The sequence below is a fragment of the Zonotrichia albicollis genome, chromosome 1 (assembly GCF_047830755.1).
Source record: "Zonotrichia albicollis isolate bZonAlb1 chromosome 1, bZonAlb1.hap1, whole genome shotgun sequence".
Taxonomy (NCBI): Eukaryota; Metazoa; Chordata; class Aves; order Passeriformes; family Passerellidae; genus Zonotrichia; species Zonotrichia albicollis.
Window position 1 is genome coordinate 39,839,361 of NC_133819.1, and position 25,275 is coordinate 39,864,635.

Consider the following 25,275-nt stretch of genomic DNA (forward strand, 5'->3'; position numbering starts at 1 on the left):
ACAGAATTGAATATCTGAATGAAAATGTATAAGCATTTTTGTACTAAGTAGCTTTTTTTTTCTAAGATGGAAAAATCAAGGGAGCTAACTAAATCTCTAATTCACTCTATACTTTGCCTTACACATTACATTATCTCCAGGAAAATATAAACGTAGCTAAGAAATTTGTGATGAGTGAGTGTAGCAAGTACAGGCTCATCTTTTCCTCCATTGCTTCATTACCTCTGCTGCTGTGCTAACAGAATTATAAGGTAATGAAAGACATATTTCTATCAGTCAAATAAACAGAAAAAACTATGAATATGATCATACAGTGATCTGTAAATAACATATTCTGATGGGGTTATTTCCTTGACCACAACCTGCATTGGAAAATTATTCAGATTCTGGGTTTTTATTGGGAAAAAAATGATGTGCAGGGAATTAAGCACAGCACTGATACCGTTAATTGTAAATTTCAGTACTGAATATAAAGCCTATACTGGCTAAATCAATGTCCTGATTATATTGGTATGAGTTTTCCAGTTGCATGTGTGCAGCTATATTTTATATGTTATGATTGGTGTAAGGAGATAGCTATGTTTTTCTTTAAATCCAAAGATATTCCCTATTCAGAGACAAATACTGGCAGTTGCTTAAGTCTGCAAACTGTCACATTATCTCTGCTGGAAGCATACAAAACAAAAACATCTTTACAGCAGGATGTTGAAATAAAATGAGTAATTACCTCTTAATGGTAAATGAGACATTTTCAGAGTACAGTCCTTCTGGCACAGGTTCATATACAACCCCTACTATCTGAAAGATTAAAAAAACATCTACAGTTTGTTGAAGAAAAATACTCCAGTATTTATTTCAGCATCCAATATGATAAGTGTTGTCCCTTTAAAACTACCTGATGAGCATTACATCAGCAGCTCTAACTTGCAGAAAAACTTAGATACAGACTGTCTCTTTCAGTCAGGTATCCACATTAGGGTAATTACTGTAGGTTAAAGAGCTACAATGTTGAACATTTACAAGCAATTTTTGCAATTAGAATGGTAAGATAGAAATTCATACAATGATTAACACTTTTGCTTGTTCACAAGCCACACACATTAGAGCTGAGAGCAGTTTTGTGTCAATAAACTTAAATATAAATTCTCTTTGATCATGACAACAGATGCAGAAATAACTGGGAGGTTGATCTGGAAAATGTGGATACCTCAGTTGCCAAGGAGGGCACATTGGTGCTGTAAACTGGTGGGCCCAGAGTGGCCATCTGTTCAAGGATGCATCCTGCAGCCCAGACATCAGCCTTCTCTCCACACAGCTCACCCTTTACAACTTCAGGACTAGGGAGAAAGCCATGCAAGCCACAAGTGTTTTATTAACTCCCCTAGAAGTGGGCTTATTTTCTTTAAAAAACAAACAAACAAACAAACAACAACAACAACAACAAAACAAAAAAAAACACAACAAAAAAACCACCCAACTCACCCAATATTTAGTTACTCACTACAACATAATTACACACACAATTACATTCAAAAGGTTGCATATGTGTCATTTACCAGCCAAATTCTTTGAGGGGAAGTACAGTAAATAGATTTTCAAATTCTGCTGCACTTTTTCTCACAACACTAGGGGTTTACATTTTGTTCACTTGTCCTTTCCACTCACACTGTCTTTGGACTTACTGGACATGAACTACAGCATTTAGAACAAGTTTACAATTATGACATTTCAGTAAAACAGACTAGAGAACAGATGAGTACGGCACTTCATCTGATAATCCAGATATCAGAAAGATTTGATACAACTCCTGTATTTAGAATGATAGTGGATATAGTTTTGCTATTAATGTAAGTAAATGAATTTGACTCATTGTATAATTTTCATCCTCTTAAAACTGCTGTAATGCATTCCTTGTGAGGATGCAACATGCACACTCAGCAGGCAGCCAAATGATAATACAAAAAACATTGTAAAGATACATTTAAAGAAAATGGAAGAAGGCAGTAACTTCAATTTTGATGCAGTACAAAACAGCATTTACTTCCTTTGTTTAATTTCCTCAGTGCTTTTTATGAACCTGGATGATAACAATTTACACTAGTCAGTGTATTCTGATGTTGGAGTTCAAGTCTTAGCAGCAAGCAAAGATCATATCATAGAATGTGTTTGGTTTTTTTCATTCAGAGATATAGAAAAATACTCTAATCTGTAAAATCAACTTGAAAACCAACTTGTTTACTTTTTCCTTTCAGATTAGAATTTGGAGCTACTTTTTCTCCATAATTATAGTACTGATATCTTTGGTAAAATGCCTTATTTTGATGCTCAGAGGTACTGTGTAAATTCAATTAGTGATGCTAGATGATATCCTGCTGCTATATACAAAATGCAGATTTTTAAAATATATGGGATGAGGTCCCTAGACAAAAGATGAGATTAATTACGTGAACTTTACAATAGAAAGTCAGAAGAGAGGTCACAGTGCAGGGAAGTGAGAGGGACTGACAGGGTCACGCTCTTCTGATAAAATTATCAGGCAAGATACAGATTGTTGAGTCAAATCTAGTAAGCAATTTTCGTTGAATCTTGCTGCTGCTGTTACATAACTACAGAGTGGGTACTGAATATTGTTTTAGGACATACTAGTATTTCTGTAATCACACTGCCTGTGACACTAGTTCATTAAATGTCTTTGTGAAAATTTCCTTTCTGTGTATTAAAAGTGTCTACTAGCAAACATTAATACTGCAACTTATCATATAGATGGTGAGCTCAATAAGGCAAAGCACCTATCTTCGTCAAGTTCTAAGAATGCTCCTGATCAGAAAAAAATATCTGAATTGAATTTTAGTCTTTTGTTCTAAGGATAATTTTCATCCACAGAGAGATCAAGTTAAAAAATATTATTTTACATTACTAAATTATATTAAAATACCAAACTTAGATTATTCAAGCCAAATTTATGTAACTATGCAAAAAGCTGTGCAGCAGCCACAGAAAGAATAAGCTGAATACAATTGAGAGAGAAACAGAGGCAACCATGACCTAGCCTACAGCATCTTGATTCCTGAAGATTTGTCCAGGGAAAAATCTTGCCTGATGTCCAGAGCAAACAGCAGCCGACCAGCTGGTGACTTGGAAAAATCATACTGTGATTTGCAAATCATAGAAAGAATACAGTGCTGACAGGGTTATAGTTTTAGCATAGTTTCACACAAATGCACAGTAGCTGAAAGTTAATGAAGTCATTTGTTCTGTTTATTCATGCTGAAAGATTTCTTGTTCTAAATGCTTATCTAATTCCTCTTTTTTTTTTTTTTAATCAAGGGACTTGTAGCAGAATAGTGTTTCTTTTCTTCCAGAACGAATGTCTTAGTCAGAAACCTCAGATATTGAGAACATTAGGATGACCAATACCTTAAAAAATAGTCTCCTGCTTAAGAAGCACTTTAAATTACTGAAGCAATGTTTATTTAATGTGACCATGAAAGTTTTACAGAGAATATAAATCCCTTACTTATATGATGCTATGCTTTTGTAGCTCATTAGTTCTGTAATTTAGATTTTTAAATAGGATTTTCAAATATTATTTATTTACTTTTCAAGGGATGTAGTAAAATCCATCACCATGTTCTACAGGCTTGCCTCACCATCTGCTAGTTAGAAATGTGGGTGGGGTACAGTAGTTGTTGATCAGCAAAACAGTTCTGTAGCCAATTTGCATGTTTTGGATCCCCAGTGGCAGGGATGCCAAGCAGAGAAAGTACCTACTTCTTGTTCCTGTACACTGCCACCCACCAACAGGAGCGTGGTGGGAGTACATATGATTTGCCTAATTCAGATGACAAATGTGTATAAACTGTCACTGCCTGGTCAAGACCAGAAAGAATATGTGGAACCAGTCTTACTCACAAACACTGAGAATTTAAGCATTAGTATTACTTTTTAATAATTATTATTTGTAAAGGCAGTACTCATCCTTTAACTTTTAGCTGAAGATAACTCAGTTGACTGAAATCAGACAGCAGTACTAATTAAATTTTTAGCAAACAGAAGCCTACATCATAAAATGCATTCAAAACAGAATACAAAAAGGGGGAGCCCATAAGAGATTATAAAGATTTTAATTTCCATTGCTCTAAGGGCTGAGCTTACTGCCACTAAGCAGCAGTGCTGGTGCTATTAGCCACAGCTACTAGAAGTGGCAGCATGTAATTCTTGCAGCTAACATATTCAAGATAACAGCTCTAAGATATTTTTCATCTTATAGCTCAAGATAATTTTCATCTAAGTTTGCAAATCACTGGTGATTTCCAATTTACATATTCAAGCTGAAAAAGCTTACTCCAGCATCATTATATTAAATGTAAGGGAGTCCTTCACTAAACAAATGTCCATTGCAAATGCAAGACTAAATTCTTTTAAATGAAAAACAGAATTATATCCCCAGAATAACCATTCAAATTTCTCAGCATCCTTTAACAGACAATTTTATAATTTTTTCTCAGAAAGGTCAACATACCACCACTGCTTTTATTCTTAATAATAGAATCATCCGTGACCATGGCTTCAAAATGAGCCACTGCTTAATCCAAATAGCTGTTTTTCCTTCTGAACTCCTTTTTACAAAATTAAGAAGCTATTCTAAATCCAGAAGAGGTTTTCCATACTACACCACATTTATAATTAGGAGTTTTTTTAGAAAAGAAACAATAATAAACAAATCTTTCAGTACAGTGCTACTTGTAAAATATCAAACACATCAGCATATTTAACCAAATAACCTCTACATGGCCTTAGAGATAGTTTTGCCATCAAGCTTTCATTTATAATTTTGCTTACTGATGTTATTTTACCATTATTTTTTCTTTAATAACACTTTTAAGATAGATTTAAACAGACTGTATCTAAGTCTGCTACATTTGCACTACCACACAGCTATATGAAGATGACTATCCTCACTAGATTCGCTCGTGTCCACATTAGTTATTAGTGGACAGAAGTGTCAAAATTAAAAAAGAAGTCTTGAATTTGGAGAGGAAGGAAAAAAGGAGATGAGGAAATGATGTTTCCAAAACAGCATTAATTTTCTAGAGCCTTTGAAACTTCTAAAGAATGTTATTAACACTTTCAGGCTGACTTTACATGGCACACAACCAGTGAAGATTTCCCAAGCTGCACAGAACTTCAAAGAGCCGCTCATGACTTATCTTGGTGCAGTGTTCACTGGTGCTTCCAACAGGTGTAGGAACACACTGGTATGTGGCATCCCGCAGTAGGAGGGGCACTTTTAAATGAGACTCGGTTTCAACTGGACAGTTAGGAAAGAATGAAAACAGCAGTGATCCTTCAAGACTGACTCTCAGAGAAGGCGATGGTTATAATGAAAGGCTAAACAAAGAATCATCTGCCAGTGCTGAGGATTTTAACAATGACAGTTATTGCTTTTAACATAACTCCAGTTCATTACTTGAACTTTGATGGAGAATACCAGCAGTAGGTATTAGCTATACAAGCACTCCTGCCTAGAAACCCTATCTATTTCAGGAAATAATCCATGCTGAAAATAGCTGGAAATTTGCAAAGAATCCAATATGCTTATCCCATTCTCCCTTTCCTAAGGTTATTGATTTTTTTCCCACTGTTGGAGACAGGACAGTAGGAGAGACAGTAGGCAAGCTTGCCAAACTCTGATCAGTGGGGGTTTTTGTTTCCTTTGGTCCCAAATGCTAAGAGTCTCTGCAGCTTCTACTAAGTTCAGGTAAGTCGATATCTTTGTTAAAATACCTATATAATAATACTCACTTGCAATGGATAGCCTTACTACTTACTGGCAGGACTCACCAAAGCAAAGCAGAGAGAAGGATTTTCACAATCTTCGTACCTGTGACTGCAGCAATTAAAATGAATACTATAAAAATGAAACCTGCTGCTCCCTGGCCCAGATAAATGGGGATTTATCCTGTAGTGCCTTGAAAATCTTCAGAGGTAAAGACTACATAACCTTTCATTTCCATATTTTACTGTTACAAGTAAGAAAAAATATTTGCATTATCAAGTTAGAATCTCTTTCAATTCATGTCTATTTTCTCAGAAAAGATCCAAGACCATGCACTGCAGTGCAACGAATGAGAAAATGTTTTGGTTTGGACACCATTTCTAGGTTTTTACAAACCCATCTTCATTTTGCCAAACTACTGCAGGATAATATGTGAGTATTTGGAGACCACTGCAAAAATACCCCTAAATTTACTCTAGAATCAGTTTTCTGAGTCACAGAAAGAGAGAGGAATAAGGAAGAGGAAAAAAAGGAAAGAGGAAGAGGAAAAAAAAAAAAAAAAAAAAAAAAGAAACACCACCAGCACAATCCCAAAATGAAAAATAGAAAAGCAGTTGCTGCATGTCACAATTTTTCTCTGGATAGTTTGCTGCAAGCTACAGATACACATTCATTACCATAGCTTCGTAATTACCACTAAAACCAATGGAAGAAGAAACACGAGCCACAAAACTGACAGTTTGAATAAAGAGGTCCTGTGAATAATGCTGAAAGCTATTTGCATTTCTCACCCACATAAAGAATTCAACACAAGTCTTTTGGGGATATTCTGTCTATCCCTTGAGTGATGAAGCAGGAACAGGATTTTCAATCACTAGTTAAAATTTTACCTTCACAGTTTTCTATTTTGAAATGGAAAAAGTATGGCCAAGGAAGTCTATAATAATTTATTATGTTGCTGTCTAACTTGCTACCATTTTTCTCCATACAAATTATGTTAAATATTTTTTGGGAAAAAATATACATATAATTTCTTATTCACAAAAGACATTTTTGCAGACATCCTAAACTTCTACTGACACTTAGGGAAAAATTCATCACTTATTCATCAGTTCCACCAAGTTTTAAAATGTACAGGGTTAGGGAAGAAATTTACTATCTTCAGATGGCAATTATACATTGTGAAAAATCCTTGCGCCACCAGGTGGGGAATGTAATTTTAAAATGGGTGAAGTCAGCTAAGAGAGGCCACTTCCATGTCTATAATTGCTGTCTCATCAGTGTAATCTCAACAGTTTCATTTCCTAGTCCAACCATTGCCTGCCTCTGCCCAGAAAGCTCTGCTACATTCATATAATTTCTTCTACAGAGTGGCAAAACCAATTCACAGTCAGTGACAGGCCACTAATAACTGTAGGATACAGCAGACTGCATAATGCCCGCCTTATATTTTTACTAATATCTTCAAAAAAACCACCTGGTTTGATGTGGAAGGATGCTTTTCACTGCAAATAGTTGTAAATTTGTGTAGTCTGTCTCAATCTCAAATGTTAATGAGCATTGAGAAACGTGCAAAAACAAGATCCCAGTAATAAACCAGTGTAAATTTCAGTTACACTGCTGTTGATCAACAATTTAGAAAACTCACTAACTTACTGCTTCCTTTCAACACAATTCACTACCTCTGTGTTTGAAATAATCAAGAAGTTTCACAATTTACTTTCTTGGGTTTCTTATTCTATATTTTTGAAAATAAAGATATGGATATTCAGTTAACATTCAGCAACAGATTCATATTTCTTTGAATTTACAAACCTTCAAGCTTTTATGTGTGTCAACTTTATACAACATTGCATAGCAATGCCAAACATACGAAATTTGGAAAATAACTTCTGGTCCCTAGCACTGTAATAAGACGTTGTTCCAGAATGCATGAAAAACTGCCACCAACTCACTTCTAATTCACCCTTGCTGCATATGAATATAAATCAAACAGCATTTTTAAAGGTTTATTCTATTTTTGTTTACTCATACTGCATTGTTAAACAAAACCAACCAAACAAACACCTTCTTCATACCTAAATCATTAAATACCCAAGGCAAAAGCATGTTAAGAGCACAAGGTCCTCTTCCCAATTCCTAAGTGCAAAGAGGCACTTGTAACTACTTTTTTCCCCCCATCAAAAATTTAGACCAAATATGAAACTGTGAAGACCACAACAGCCTCATGAGGGGTAAGTAGTTTAGGCTGTATATTCAAAAGATACTGAAAGCCAAGATGGTGCCTTGCTTCTGCTGTTCCCAGTCATTCTCTTCCACCAGGGTCTGCTCTCCTGTGCCAGCACAAATACTTCTATAGCTGCTTTACACATCAAAGACCTAAAACATTTTTAAGCCAGCTCAGTTCTCTAATCTAGTTCATCATTATATGTCTGCCTAAATTCTTGTGTTTGCCCTGGAATATGGCTGGTTTAGGTTGGGTGGTTGTTGTCACAATTTGATTTTTTTGCCTTGAATCATTTCATTGACATAGTTTATATCACAGCCTCAGAAACAACTGGTACTGGCAGAAGCTTGGGAGGTTTTTTTCCTGTGGAAGAGAGATACTAAATAGAACTGCCAAGGAGTCAGCTTTAGAAATATAAAATCAGCTTTCACTGAAACACAGCTTTCAGTTTTACCCTTAGCTCATAATGCTGAACTGAAACTCTCTTTTACCTTTACCAAGAAAAATTAAGTCAATCAAAATATAACCATACAAGAAAATGGATAAAAAACTTCAGCATATCTATTACCAGTTCCTCTTTCTGGGCATAAAGCCTAGATAAAAAGCTGGTGAAAGGAACAGAAGAATATTATTGTCAGGACTAGTTTTCATACTCAGAAGACTAGCAAGTTATATTCAACTACTACACATTCTCCCATCTTTGAACTCTGTACCTTTTCTGCAAGAGTGTACATCTCTGGCAGACAGACCTGTTTTTTTGTGGCAACTTTATACTTTCATTGTTTTTACACACATGAACTTCTAGTGCTAGGGAAAATAAATGATAAATCCCAGCCCTTTCTGAATTTCATAGAGCAATGCAGCTCATTACACAAGTGTTTTTGTAAAACTATCTTTAAAACTGAAGGATATATTTCACATATATTTCCTGATTATGCTTCCAAGGGACATCCATTTCTAAATGTTCCCATGTCTGAAAATACAAAAAACAACATCCTCCAACAACTCCCAGGTATGGCAACTGTGTACTTGCTAGGACACCACCTGCTAGGACACACTGGCTTAAGAGCAGTAGAACAAAAGAGCAGGTAGAACAAAAAAAGAATTCTTATTATGTAAAATATCATAGGTTGAAAGCATGAGAGACATCAATATAGCAACTTCCTGAATATGTGGCTATGCCTTAAAGAGTGTTGCTAATCCAATCTATGCTTAATTTGGCATTGTGGAACAACAAATTCAACAAAAACCCCACAAAGACAAAACAAACAAAGAAAAAAAAACACCCCCCCCCAAAAAAAAAGCCAAATACAAAACCAAACATGATAGAATCTGTTTTACACTCTGTAAACTAAAGTCCCTACAACTGTGAACACTCTCATTGATTTTTACATATATGTGTGTGTATGTGTATGTCCTTGTTCATCTCAGTATATATATGCATATATATATTTGTACGTGCAGATATGTGTGTATACATATATACACAGTACTACTGCTCAAAGATGTATTCTGGATCTCTAGGATTTTCCAGACAGAATGTTTCATTTCAGAAACAAAGAAGTTTGGGAGCACTTGCAGGGTACAGTACTATTGAGTTATATTGGCTGCAAAAATTGGGAGAACTCTTAACATAATCCAAGGGCCCAGGACTCAACATAGAAGTATCATAAAAGTATTTATTACAAGTAGACCACAAATATTAGAGTTTCATGAGCCCTGATGTGCATTTACCCTCAACTGAAGCACTTCTATACACTTCTTAAAAAGTTACACAATGTGCTGGTTTGGGCTGATGTAGATTTAACTTTCTTCACAGTGGCTGGAATGGGGCAGTGTTTGGGTTTGTGCAGAACACAGTCATGGTAAATAGAGAGATGTGTTTGTTACTGCTGAGCAGGGCTTACACAGAGCCAAGGCCCCTTCCAAGGCTTTTTGTACTGCCATGCTGGAAAGGAAATCGGGGGTGCATGGGAGGTTGGGAAGAGACAGAATGGGACAGGTGACCCAAAGCAACCACAGGGATATTCCAGATTATATGACATCATTCTTTGTATATACAGAAGGAGGAATGGGGGACATTTGGAATGACGACATTTGTCTGCCCAAGTAACCCCTACATGTGATGGGGCCCTACTCTCCTGGGGATGGCTGAACACCTGCCTGCCCATCGGAAGCAGTGAAATCCTTGCTTTGCTTTGCTTGTATGCACAGCTTTTGCTTTCCCTATTGAACTGCCTTTATTTCAACCTGTGAGTTTTTCAGCTTCCACTCTCCTGATTCTCTCTCCAGTCCAACTCGTGACTGCATGGGGCTTGCTTGATGGCTGGGGTTAATTATGACACAGATCTATTGGCAATGTGTTTTACCTTTCACCAGGATAGGGTGTATAGGCATATTGGGAAAATGTACCATAAAGATACAATTCTGCTTGAATTTGGCCTTCTCCTCTATATACTGTATTTGTCGATCTGCTGAAAAAACTTGCTGGGAGTCAATGTGCAAAAATACTATTCTCTCTCGGCCTTCATTTAAAAAAAAATTGTGTCAAGGACAATTTAAAAAGTCTTGCTGCCTCTATTTGAAAAGTTCATGTTTACATCAAGCCAATTCTTCCTTCAGTTCTATTACTGTTACTAAAGAATGTCACAAAGTACCACCTTTCACACTGAGATAAAAATACACTTACCTAATTAAACTCAAAATGTGCACAGCTGTTTCACCTTTTTTATACTTCTGAATTTTCGAGAGTATTACATGCATCTTTGAGTAAGTTATAAGAACAAATCACAGTACCATTAATTTGTAAGTCAGTGTTCCAGTACTACATACAGAACTGCTGGGAGGCTTAAAACAGAAAAACACATTAAAGTTCTAATTTATATCTGTCATTCCTTCAGACACATCATGGAACAAGATGAAGTATAAAACAACACAAGGAAGTATAAGCTGCATTCTGAAACTTAAAAAAACCAAAATTTCCTTTTGATATGATTTGTTATTTATATTGTCAAAACCAAGCATCACTGCACGGTCCACCCATGGGATGTTATACCATTTATACAAAAATACCTAGCAAATTGTCAAGCTGTCAGTTTTAAAAGAAATGCTGTAGACAAATTGTAAGCTGCGGCAAACGTTATCCATACACATAAAAACCTGAACCACTCATATACTAAAAAGGTACTCCTAACATGCATCTGGCAGATTCTTCTAAGAAGTTTCCTTCCAACTAGAGATGTTTTTCAGTGAATTCATATCCCAATTTCCTGTAAAATATTTCAAGAATTGCCTTAAGTCTGTAACTGTACAAACAGCTCAAGAAAATATTTTTTTCCTTTTATCTATGGAACAGAAATCTGAACAGTTAAAAATGGTAAAGGATTTTGCATACTGAGATACATGCCTTTTAGAATAAACTTTATTCAATGCCTTTATCAGGCTTAAAAGCTGGATAACCAAGCTTATCAAGAAATTGCATGAATATTTACATTTTTGAGGGAGACATGGAAAAGTAAGTATCTGCAAAAAGACGACACAAGCAATAGCAAATCCTACTCTACAACAAGTCTAAAATAAACCGAGATCTTTGATAACTGATTTCAAAGAAGGTGTCAATTTCACCTAACTTTAAACTCCTCTAAGAGATTTATGCTAAGATCCCTCTGTAGCAAATGAAAGATAGACACATCATGTGGTTGATTCATCTCATCAACTAAACATAACTGCTTAAGGTAGATGGGATGAAATTCATTATCAAAATGCCCATTTTTTCCCATTACTTTCAGTAATCATTATTTTCAGTAATCTAGCTGCTTGCTTGAGTAAGATGCCCAGTTTTTAAATTGCTGCATATAAGCAATTTAAAAATTGCTGCATAAGATGAATCCCAGCCACACAGAGACTTGTTTCTGACAGTAACTTGTGTCTCACAATAAGGTATGAATTAGATGACTTTGCAAGTATTTGGATTTGCTGGAAAATAATACACAATATAATTAACTAATAACAACTCTTCTGTCTATCACATTCAGTATGGCTTAAATGGAAAAATAAAAACAACCAAGAAAAAAAGCAGACAGATGAAAATTTTACCTAATAAGATGGGGACTTCATTGTTTTCTTTTGCATAGAATTTAAAATTCTCCAATCTAAATAAAATCTGGATCTGTTGATCCAGATGCCCCCAACAACCATGATGAAAGTCAATAGATTAAATAAACACACAGGTTTATAACACAATAATCTATACATATTTTATTGTATTTTTTATTGAAATGTATTGCTTCCTACCTCACTTACTGAAAAAGTAAGGTTACACCAACTGGAAAAGTAAGGTTACATGGGAAACTGAGCAAAGACTAAAGAGAAGGAAGGAAGAGATTTGAGATACCACCTCATTCTGTTCATCTCACTACCAAACCCCAGCAATGGGCATCCTTGAGAAATAGACCAGAAGCAAAATAAGACAAGACATCCAAATTGAACTGTCACATGATCCTCCAATGAGAAAAATATTTAATTCCACAGCTTTCTTCACCAAATTCTCTCTAAAAATCCTTTTCAGGATAAACTAAAGCTTTTATAAATTCTCCTTGAGATGGGAAGTAGAAAGAGAATCAACATACACACGAATTTGTAAATAATAATCAACAAAACCTACCCACAAATTACATTTACATATCCTCTTCTCCCAATTTAATAACTTGGCACATTGCTCTCCATAAAAATACACAGACTAGTTGTCTGAAAGAGGTATCACATAGTTAGTAACACTGTACTATCTCTCTAGTCATAAAATCATTTACCCCTGCTTGTGTAGATTAAATTGTGGAGAACCTACAATAGAGATACTGGGCAGTAACCCAGGAAAACAGCTTTCTTCCGCAGAACAAATGCAGACACATGAGTCTGTCTGAAACCACAGGGTATTTAAATTCAAACTCTTTCAGTTGGAATAGATACAACAAACCAAGGAAAGACTAAGTTTAAACAATCCTTGATAGAGCTTTGAAATCTGGCTTCTATGAGAAAGCAAGCATCTGAACCAAGGCCAGACAAGAAACTAAACCCCAAGACTCAAATGAAAAGAGCAAACAGCTTTAACTGACCATCAAAGAAATGGTAAAATAGCAAAGAGGGTCTTTAGGAAATATCCAAGACAGAAAGATGCCACATAGTGGCACAACAAATTCAAACAGCACACTATATACTGAGCAGCAAAGTAAAGGAGAACAAGAAATAGTAAGATTTAGAAATAGTAAGGATTTGCTAAGGTACTAATACAGCTAGCATCTTGCATATAGAATAGAATGGAAAAGGCAGAAATAAACTTACCAAAACTATTCTAAGTCCTGCAGTTCAGATGTCATAAGAACATAGTTTATCTTAATGTAACTCATTTAACACTACTTAAAACAAAAATGAAAGAAGAATTCCAGCAAACAAATGCCAGTAACATTGTACTAAAAGACATTTAGAAGATGATAAATTAGTCTGATTAAATGACTAATCTTATTCTAAGTGTTTGTTCATTATCATTATTATCTCTTCCAAAGAGATAATAATATAATGATTATTATAGATTAAAATAATTCCTGTAGAACTTGTATAAGTTTTACAGAAATAACTATTTCTGAGAAGTACATTGTTGATTTATAATGTTTTATGGTAGTAAAACAGTACTATTTTTTTCCCTCAAGGTAGCAGTCTAAAGTCACCATGGAGCCTATAAAATTATTAGATGTTACATTCCACCCCTCAGCATTAAAGTTACTCTTTAGAAGCTGGATCAGCACCATTCACTTGATAGAAAAGAAGTACAGAAAACTGTTTTCACATTCCCTTTCATGCAAACAACTTGCACTATGACTTTAGCCTACTTACAAGCCCTTGTGAGTACAACTCTACTCAGGTTAGGAAAAATTCATAATATGGACTAGTTCATGTTACTTATAAAGTGGCTGGTTTTCTTTTAGTCCAAGATTTTTTTTTTTCCTCCTTCTCTCCTGTCTAGTATTCAGTTATCTCTTATGGTGAGAATTGTATAATTGCCACTGGAACATTTTTCTGGAGATAAATACAGATATCTTCATGCTTTCTTACTTTGTTTCACATAATTTCCAGTTTTACCCCCAAGTATAATGCTATCTCACAACATGGCATTAAGTATATTTCAAATGTCAGGTGACAGTAAACTAGACAAACTTCTTACTTAATAAAACCTATAAAAACTAAATCATTTGAACATCTGTTTGTAAGGCAGTCTCTGTCAAGTATTTATAATGTTCTTCCTTGAGGTTTATCCAGGTATCTTTTTAGTCCAGGTGCTCACAATGAAACATAATTTCTAAACAGAGCTGTCCTGTGGGTTACACACAGGGACAGTGCTGCCTGCCTGTCCAACCTATATTCTCCCTGTGGATTCCATCTCTAATTGGACTGGACATTTTGCTGATACACAGTATTATAAACTTACGTCTACACTACAACCAAATTTTCACAATTGTATTTCATTTCTATCTTTCATTCTCAGAGTGAACACTTGTATTAAACAACTTTCAGAAGATCCTCTGGTAAAAAAATCGGTATTGATGTACTGAAAGGATTATTTAACTTTTGTTACCTTTCTATTCAAATCAACAAATCCCCTCCAGGGGCCATCTGTTCCATGAAGGGCAAAACTAGCACAAGACCAATTTTCCACTAGCTTTCTGTTTCCTCTCACCATCACACAATACCTTCAGTTTCCTATTCTCTGGGTTATCTAAACACACCAAACTGCTGTCACACAACAGCATATCCTGCAGCTTATTTTGGAAATTTGGAAAAATTCAGATGAATTTAAAAACTTTTCTCACCAAGACTGAATTGTTTCGCTACTTGATAACCATCACCAAATTTTCACATACATTGAAAGAAGCTAAACTCTCAAACATACTTGAAATTGGTGAAATGTTTCAGATTCTATTTTTGGAGGAATAAAGTACTGCTGGGAAATCTCATAATCAGTTTGACCATATAGCATCATAAACGCTAAAAATAAAGTATTTCTGAAAATACAACACACTCCCTCAACTTAAATTACCTTTCCCAAAATAAAAATTCTTTAATTAAGTGAAAATATTATGTCACCATAATAAGCAATGCAGCTACTGCAGGTGTCTACATGAGAAATCACACCAGACTATTGATTTATGCAATGCTCTCACAAGATATGGTTATAAAGAGAAGCAATGACCAGTACTAGAAAAGAAATCTGATTAACACAACACAATACACAGACAAAGTGTGTACTCCCTAAACATAAATGAAGATCAACGAATATTTTTTCCTCCACAGCAGAGAAGATGAGGGAGTAAAATAAGATGTCCAATCGCCACTGAAATGGGAGTTTCTTCAAAACACCATAGCAAGAAAACTCCCCAACACTGGCACAAAAAGCTAAATAAACAAAATTGTTCTGTGCATCAGTTTTCTAACATTTGAAAAAAATTTTGTTTCAGAAAGATCAAGTTAGCTCACCAACTATGGCAGAACTTTCTTGCCCGCTTCTTAATGACACCTGAGGGATCTACTCATAGTTTCTCAAGAGCTTTTAAAGATCAGTCAAGTTCTCAAGCAATTATGATGGGACTCTCAATTCCATCCAATCTCAAAATTAAGTTAATTTCCCAGAGTTCATCTAAATTGTCTCTATACATATACAGTTATATATATCTCTTGATCTGCTGGCAATATATCCTTTTTTTCCTAAATCATAATCCTTTTTTTGAAACAAAGAAATGGAAGGTATAATTGAAAGGAAACGCCATTCTCTCTAACAATGGACAATTGCTGTGTCTCTTCTGGGAAGGCCTTTGAGACAGCACAATAATAAAGACTGTCACCACTAACTTGGAGCAGATTGTTTCTAGTGACTTATGAGCTGGGAAAAGACTTCAGGATTCATTACCAATTCCCTAAAGCAGTCTTTTCCTCAACTTTTAATGTATTAAGTGTAAACACATCCGTTTAATACATTTGGTATTCTAAACACACACATTGCTGGATTTTTTAATTCAGGGAGATAATCAGTTAAAAGGAATTTAATTCGTGTGATAGTAGAATGCAACCTAGTATGAAGTAAAATTAAAAACCATCACAATTACAAAATATAATTATATAAGCCCCTCTCTAAACAAAAAACAGTGTCTGCAGTTATTTTACGATGACACAAGGTTCAAAAACTTGCATTAACAAATTGATTCAGCCAAGCCCAAATACAAACATTTTGGTACATACGGTGGTGTGTTTTTATCTGAAGCATTTTGCATAATATTTCTTAGTCAAATTTAAACAATAAGCATCAAATGCTACTTTTGATATTTATTGTCTTTCTTCTGCACAGTATTGTCTGCTCAAAGAAGGGTGGGTTGCATCTCAAACTACTCAAAACTATTACCTGTCAATTCAGAAGAAAGCTATTTCTGCCATTCTAAGATGAAAACAATCTCTCACTTCTCTTTCTCTTTTTGGTTTGGGGGGTTTTTTCGTGCATTGATAAGTAGGCAGTTTATTTGGTTTTTAATAGTCTTTAACATCTACTTAAATCATACAAAAAAGCACCATTAAAAAGTGCCATTAAGAAGACCAAGCACTGCTTAAGTCTACAGGGTCTGATTTCTCATTCAAGACTTGTCATAAAATACTCTGTCAGTTCATCTTATTCCTTGTGAACAGGCTTCCTTTCAAAAAGCCCACTGTCACACCCAGAACTAACCAAGCACCTTGAAGGTGGCCTCCAGTGTATGGTGCTGTTTGCAAAGCCTCTTTAGCATTCTTAAATTATTATGACATTGGAAGGACTAATATCTTAGCCTGTCATTTTAAATATTACTCAAGCATATATTTTAAATACAAAGACATCTGTACTCTGTCCTTGTTCTCTTTTCTGACTGCAGACAGACAAGGATCACTGCTTCCATAGTTTTGCCTGTGGAGCAGAACTGACAAGTCATGTCCCAAAAGACCACTTACTTGAGAGACTGCAACTTGTAAGGGACATTTTATCCTCAATTCTGCATCCAAATAACTGAATAAAGAGGTAGAAAAAGACCTGCCAAAGTTCTAGCTCTGATATGAACTTCTATGTACAAAGACAGGGTATAAGAATAATAATAAATATAGTATAAGCAAAAATTATATTTTAAAAAGTGTTTAAATATACAGAACACGACTCTCAAAGAAAAATTTCCTGCAAAATATTAAAAACCCAAAAGATATCAGTGAAAACAAAATAGGCATCTAACAGAGGAAAAAGAAGAAATAAATGTAGATGGGATAAGAAAAATTACAATTCAGTGTGCCTCAGGGCCATGGCAGCATGGTTTTGACACCTCTGACACCTCTATTTTTAAACTGATGTTTAAAAGAGCAGAATAAATTCTCATCAACAGCTTCTCTTCCCAGCTGTAAGTGAACAAAACAAATTGATTATTTCAGAGAAGCTGAAAAAAAGATGGCACATAACTAGTTACACCAAACTCTTACTACACTTTATATCCCCAGCTATCACTCACAGATCAAATGTCACTCAGAAATTGTGCAATGCTTCAGGGATATTTGGATAAGCAATTAAGGCAGCCTTGCAATCCTCTTACCTTTGCTCACTAAGAGCTATAAGCATGTCTTCCAAGGTATGTGATAACATATTACAAGGTCTCACTCTTGAAGCCATTTTAGGATTTAGGGATTTCTAGGGAATAAGTGTCAATCATTATCATTCTGGCACTAGGAATTCACAAGCAACAATTTCAAAAATGGCAAAATGTATTATGTTCAACTGCCAAATGCCTGAGTTCTTGACTCTTAATTCAGAGGAACAACCAGCAGCTCCCCTCATGGCTTGGACCTTTTAATTTGTTATCACATCCTGCAGGCATTCTCACAGGTTTAAGGCCTTCACATATGGTCGTGGTAATTGATACTGTTTACATACACCTTTTTATAATTTAAACACACATTTCCTTATCTATAAGAGTATTCTATATATAGATGAATACATTACTACATTACTGCAGCTCGTTCATTTTTGCACCAACTTAACCCACAGTAACCACCATGTGTTAAGAACAGGCAACATCAAAATAGGGAGACAACCAACTGTTGCAGAGTAGCTCGTGACTTACACCTTGTTCCTTACTTCATTGCAACTTCCCTGTCTGCTCCAAGAGTAACCATGAAGAGGGAAGTCCCTGGACTAAAAGTTACATGCAGGAGTACTTACCAGAAATATAGGATTACCTATTATTATAGGATAATAGGATTACCTATAGGTAATATATAAACACCTATATAGATAGATAGGTATACCTACATATATATGTATATAAATAACTATAGGATTACCTATATTATAGGATACCATTACTTAAGCAAGTTTGCAGATTTCCTGCCTTCACTTTGCAAGACCAAAGTCAGCTACAACAATAAAAAAAGGGAACAAAAAGATTCACATCTCAATAGCCACCACCTCCACTGATTGAAGACAATCAGTGCTCAGTCACATCAGCTGAAAAACTGGGGGAGGGTGGAAGGGAGGTTTGGGATTTTTTTATCTTTTACATTTCACAGAACTTGACTATAATATTTTTTTATCTCCACATTCATCCACAACTTACACTTGAATTAGGCCTATCTGCTTTAAAAATACCATAAGCACACTTCTGATGGTTTCAGTGTAAACTATATGACCAGTTTCAGGTTTCTACTAATATATTTCAATAAACATACTACTAATATGACAATGCTATGTATCTAATAAGCAGTGATCTCATACTAATCTCAAATAATCTAAATCTATGATAATTAGTTTTCTTTCCTTGAAATTATGATGATTGGGAAGGATGGACTTTCCAAGAAATTTAATTTCAAAGGAGCATGGGGGTGGGGGGGTCTAATAGCTTGGTAGTTCATGTTCAAAAATGAAATTTGGTAAGAAATAATGGTGAATCTTAGCCTTAGCTTGTGAAAAAAGCTGTAGATTTAGATGATCATGTAATTATGTTAATAAAGTGCCTTGTGTAATTATCAGGTAGTCATTGACAAAATGGCACACACAGTCTTTAGAGATTATATTTTTAATCAAAGTTCCATGCAAACAGTTCGTTTTTCCCAATTCAATATTCTACCGCTGCCTCCACACAACAATGCAGTTAAGATGCATCACACTTCATTAAGTCCAAACACAAAGAGCAGAAAACATTATTGTACTTCATAAATCCTGTTAATAATTTTTGTATTGCAACACAACTTCAGAAGAAGATTTTTGTTGTAAGTAACAAATCACAATGTTTAAAATATTCTAAGAACTTCTGTTCTACTTGGACAGAGCCCATAGCATGCCTATTCCAATTGCTTTCACTCTGACACAGTTCATAAAAATTTTATTTCAAAATGTAACTACCCATCAAAAGAAGCTGGAGATGAGAAGAGATACAGGTAAGAAAAATTAGTTTCTGTTGGCTCTTGCTCAGTGTGAGCCTTCAGGGTCTGAAAAGGAGCAGTTCTTGAATTCAGAAAGGGCCTTTGATAAGAAAGCCAAATCTAGACGCTCAAGCCACAGATCATTTTTCTTTGAACAAAATGTCCAAAGAAGGACTAGCTCTGCAGTGCTTGGAAAATCTAAGTAGAAAGAATGCTAAATTAACAGGATAACCAAGAAGCCTCCCTTTTCCCTTGAGTTAAGGCAGTCCTCAGGCAGCTCACCACAAGAAATATTAATCCCCAAAGGACCAGAGGTTTTTGCAGTGTTGATACTTCCCTGTATTAATTGGGCTGAATCATTCTAAATTCCTTCCTTTAGAATTCTTCAAATAATATTTGATGAAGGAAGAGTATTGAGACATTACAACAATTCATAAATTCAGTTCCTGTTGAGAAATTTAGTAAAGGAAAGAAGGCAGCTGAACATCTCAGTTCTCGAAATAGTAGTTGATTGTAATACAACATGAGTGATTATGGAGAAAAAAAGAAAGCGAGGGAAAAATCAGCCAGATGGAGTAAATATATTCTCTTCATTTTAAGTCCTCAGAATGGAGGGATAAAACCCTTTCAGTGGCAATTATTTTTTCCAAATTCGGCTAAACTTTGTTGACACCAGCAAGAAACTCCTACATAAAACTGATGCTGCCAGAGCTAAGGAATGTAAAGCCCAGGACAATCTGCTTTACATTAAGCATAAATTTTTTTTCTTAGCTTTTTCAAGCCTATAATAGAGATTCAAATGGAAAAGAACTGCCAACTGTTGAACTATATCAAACTAAGGACATTGTTTCTTTTAATTTATTTAAGCATTTGTCTTAGTAAATAAATAAATAGGTCTAAAAAGTTTAATATTCCATGATTATTTGGTATGTGATGCCAAAAGTTGCTACAATGACTAACAAACAAATGAAACATCTTCTGAAATCTGTGACAGGCCTGTCTCATTTATCATTAAATGAAGATATGACCAAATAGGAAGGTGACCCCTATTAATTAGTTTTATTTTAATTTTTTAAAAACTGTTAAAAATTAGTCAAATAAGTATACAAGACAATCCTCATACAGGAAGAAAAATTAAAATAATATGATGTAGTCATAACCCTTTAGATTCTGATCACCCTCCTTCTCTTTTTTCACCTGTTTACACTATGTTTAGAGTTGCAGAATAAGTGATAATGAAGCAAGGTGGTTTCAAAAAAGATTAAAAATCTATGGAAGAGGGTATGAAGGAAAGACAGAACTATGAAAATAGGACTAGGCTTACTTAGATAGTATCTTAATCTCCTATTAATGGTCTCCTCAGCTTTCATGATAGCCAAATTACAGAAGCTTTCCAAATCTTAGCAGTCTCTTCCAATGAGCATTTCCGATACCTGCAATGGTTTTCTTATTACTCTTTTTATTAAGAGAATCTGGATTTTCATTTGCTGTTTCATTTCCCAAAATTCTGATCTAAATTTTTCTTCTGCAATATAAACAAGACAAAAATTATCCAGATATAACTTAACAACACTGATTTCATATCTGCAAGTTTCTTGCCTTAATTTATATCTGAACTCCATTTGAAAATGCCATTAATTTCTCCTAAAATCAAATACAAAATGGATTTGGTGTTCTTTTCTGTTCTCCAAAAGCAGCGCAAAAAAGAACAGCAAATCCACCCCATCTATGGACTTCAGACCTGCTCACATCAGATTTTCACTGTGTATCAGCTGAACAGTTTCTTCTTCTACCCTGAAGGGTAGAGAGGGATGGGAGAAAAACCCTTTGCTTCTCTTCAGCAAGTTTGCAATTGTTATCAAGCAGATTTATAAACAACTTACTGAGGTACAGCGATTTGGAGTATAAAATTACAACTTCATTTTCTATAAAAACATATGCCAAAATCAAAATAATTTGCAATTTAATCAACAACAGTACATACTTATTCTACTTTTACCCACCGATAGAATGTGAACAGAATTAACTTCTCATTCCCAAATAAATCTTTTAGCTATTCTATCATTCTCCTTTCTGTGTGCTTTTATTAATGCTTTGTAAACAATCTACTGCTAGATTTGTGAAGCTTGTAACTTCTGCACTAGGAACTTAAGCACTGATCCACATCTAGAACTGAGATTTGTGGAGAGATGTGATCATGGTATTAATTCACCCATGATTTCCAGAATGTTTCAATTACAATGTGAATATAAAAAAGTAGAAGATTCCACTCAGCGTATTATGAAAATAACTTTAAAAATAAAGTACTACAAGGACTTCCTTGAACCTCAGTGTGAAGGGTAGCAATTCTGATTATGAATATTAGATAAATGAGCCATGTAATCTGCTAAAAAATTAGCACTTACTGATTCAAGTGAATCTGAGCAGTGACTAACACACAACAGACACTGGTTATGTCCACTTTATCTCATGGCCACTGCTTCTCTGGGCATGGAACAGAATCCAGAGCCAGTAAGTGTTTTATACAACACACTCAAGCAAATATTCTGAATTATAAAACTAACAGGGAACTTTCTTCCAGTACCCAGCAACTCTTTGAACTTTCCAAGTCACATTCATTTAACCATTCTAACACTCCATGGCTGCCTGCTATGATTAGAAGTTTATACAACAGGTGAGTTGTCTCAAAACAAGCATTCCGCTGTTATATAATCCTAGGTTCAGACCCATACAGATCTTTCGAGATGCTATTTTATCATGTGAACTAAACATTAAACAGAACATACTTCCTAAAACAGAGTAGGGTACCCTTCACAATTCTCCTTGATATCAGCTCTGAAAGGTGTCTGAAAGTGGTTCCACACAGCCCTCTGACCATTAAGGTGTAAACCTTTCTGCAGCTAAATGACACTGAGGAAAAGTGATGATCTACAGAGTCTTCTGTTTTGTCCTACAAACAGATGCAGCTATGGAGCTCTAGACAGAAATACACTGTGCTAGAACCAAAACACAGCTGCAGTAAAATATAGCTGCAATAAAAGCAGATACACATATTCAATTTAGAACTGTAACTTCTCAATGTCTTCTATAAAAAGGCTGGGCAGATGAAAAGGAAAGCCACTGACAATATTGGTTCAATCAATCTCAAAAACCCTATAACAAAACAACTTTCAACCTGGCTGCACTTCAAATTCCACCTTTTTTGTGTATGTCTGACACAATACATGAGACTTTCAGTCTGACCAGAGATGTACAGTTTTGGTTGTACTTTTCTATCAATTTAGACTGAGATGTCTTACAAAATTGCAGGTTGGCATGATTTAATATTTATATGTTCATAGCATTGGTAGTTCAATCAATTATGATTAAATGCTGTACCAGCATAAGAGATGGTAGTTATGGACCCCTTCCTATGGAATTTATGTCAAGAATTAAACAGAAAGGTTTAATTCTAAGTAGGGTGGGCACTTCTAGAGACTACAAAACAACAACATGCTTAAAGTTCTCTACAGTCAGAAACAGCTGACTGGGATCAGATTGTAAATGTCTGTTTACATTTGCAACAACACACAACTTTATAGAGCCTGAAAAAGATTAGGATAATTCAAGTTTAATTGATATGTGTAAAAGATGTCCTGGGAAATAAAAAAAAGTTATACAATTTTCACATTAGAATGAAGCACCTCCTGGGCTTAGAACTTTTATTTCTGTCTTGCATAAGATCAAAAACAAAACCATAAAGAAAGATCTGAATAAAGAAAGTATCTAACCACACACATTGCTTAAGAAAAAGAAAACACAGTGTGACTATAAATATTCAAAAATTCCTCAGAATATTATTGTAGAATGGCTTGGGTAGGAAGGGATGTTAAGATTATCTAGTTCCAAGCTCCCTGTCATGGGCTAGGACATCTTTCACTACACCAGGCTGCTCAGAGACCCATATAACTTGACCTTTAATACTTCTAGGGACAAGGCATCCAGAACTTCTGATTCCAGAGCCCCACCACCCCCCTGCCCCCATAAATAATTTCTTCCTCATATTTAATCTAAGTCTACTCTCTTTCAGTTTGAAGCCATAACCCTTTGTCTTGCAACTACAGGCCTTGTAAAAAGTCCTTCTCCAGCTCTCTTAATAGTCCCCTTTATGTTCAGAAAGGTGCACTAAGGTCTCCCCAGAGCTTTTTCTTCTCCAGGTTGAACAATCCCAACGCTTCCAACCTTTCCTCATAGCGGAGGTACTCCACTCCTCTAATCTGTGCAGTGGTTTTGGTTTGTCAGATCTCCCATGCAAAACCACCACAATCCTCTTCATAACCTTCCTCAGGATTGACTCCAACAGGTCCATGACCTTCTTGCGCTGAGGACCCAAGAGCTGGACACAGTACTTCAGGTAAGGTCTTACCAGAGAGTGAAGTATTATCTCAGGTATTGTATTTCTTTTTCAATAAGACCTATACACATGATATTCAGAGACCATCCCAAGAAGACGTCCCTCAAATTTAATCTTGCATTGTGCCAGGCCAGCTGCAGATTTCTTTGTATGAATTCTTGTTTTCTTTCACCATAAGTCCCTGCCTACCAAGTTCTGCTGGAATTGATTGTTCTCCAAGTGCCACCTGTAGAACACTTCTCCATGAATTCAGGACAAATAAGTATAATTATTTATCAGGTTTATTGTTTTCCACTCTGACAGCAAGGTGGGAGTGTCTCCCACTCTATGCACTCCTATCCTTTTCGACCAACATGCAAGAAGAAACTGTGTAAGAGATCTTCAATGGATTTGGAATATGAGTGATCCCATTCTCATACAGAAAGTACAAAATGCCTATCTGTGAATCCAAGAATTTTCTTAAAGCAGTTCATTGGTGTGGTTGTTGCAGAATTAAAGTCTGAATCTCTAAAAAGTCTTTCTCCATTGTATTGATCACTTCACTAGGTTTTTTTAATCAAAATACACCATAAGAGTCTGAAACAAAGGCACATCTCTAAAGACAATATTTTTAAGAATATTAGTTACAGACAAATGATCTGCCTTTATTATACTGTCAGCCTGCAGATTCTCATCGCAAGAGATTAACAAGAGTTACTATTTCCAGAAGGACTGATTGAGGAAAAGAAAATAGAGCAGTATTATAAGATTCTTTCATAAAGCAAAATAATTTCAGCCATATCCCACTTACAGTCACACAACTCTGCTTCACAGGCAGTTTACTACTCTAGTAAGATCAAGGCAAGTTTGGGTCAGTTTTCAGATTTGAAAGACTCCAGAAAATTGAATTCTCTCTATTTTGGATGAGCTTGCAGCTTGTAAACGCGGAAGTAACGTTTTTAGTAGATCTTAGAGCAGACCTTCTCTTTTTAAAAACCTGACAGGAAAAATTAAATTCATATATTTCTCAGCATTTTAGCATATGCTTCACATTCATCTGACATTTTGTTGTAACTTTGTCATGGTTTAGACCCAGCCAACAATCAAGCACCACGCACTCAATTTCTCACCTTCCTCACTGGGAAGGAGACGCGCAAAAAAAGGAACTAAAAATGGGTCAGTGTAAAAACAGTTTGATGACTGAAACAAAATAAATTATTATAATATTTCAGTATTGTAGTATTAGAATTTATTATAATATTAACCACAATTGTAATTAAAAGAAGGTGGGGCAGAATAAAACTCAAGAAAAATAAATTATGTTCACTGCAGTGCTTACCACCTACTGAAAGGTGCCCAGCCAGTCCATGAGCAGCCATTGGCAACTCCTGGCAGTTTATATACTGGGGATGGCATTCCATGGTATGGAAT

The 25,275-nt window shown here is 35.3% G+C and overlaps 1 protein-coding gene across 1 annotated transcript in view; it reads right to left on the reverse strand.

The window, feature by feature from the left end:
- Positions 1 to 25,275, reverse strand: part of NEK10 (NIMA related kinase 10) — an 84,697-nt gene that overhangs the window by 31,556 nt on the left and 27,866 nt on the right. The window contains 2 exon segments of the mRNA XM_074536924.1: positions 727 to 798; positions 1,208 to 1,337. Coding sequence (XP_074393025.1) covers positions 727 to 798; positions 1,208 to 1,337 — 202 coding nt within the window.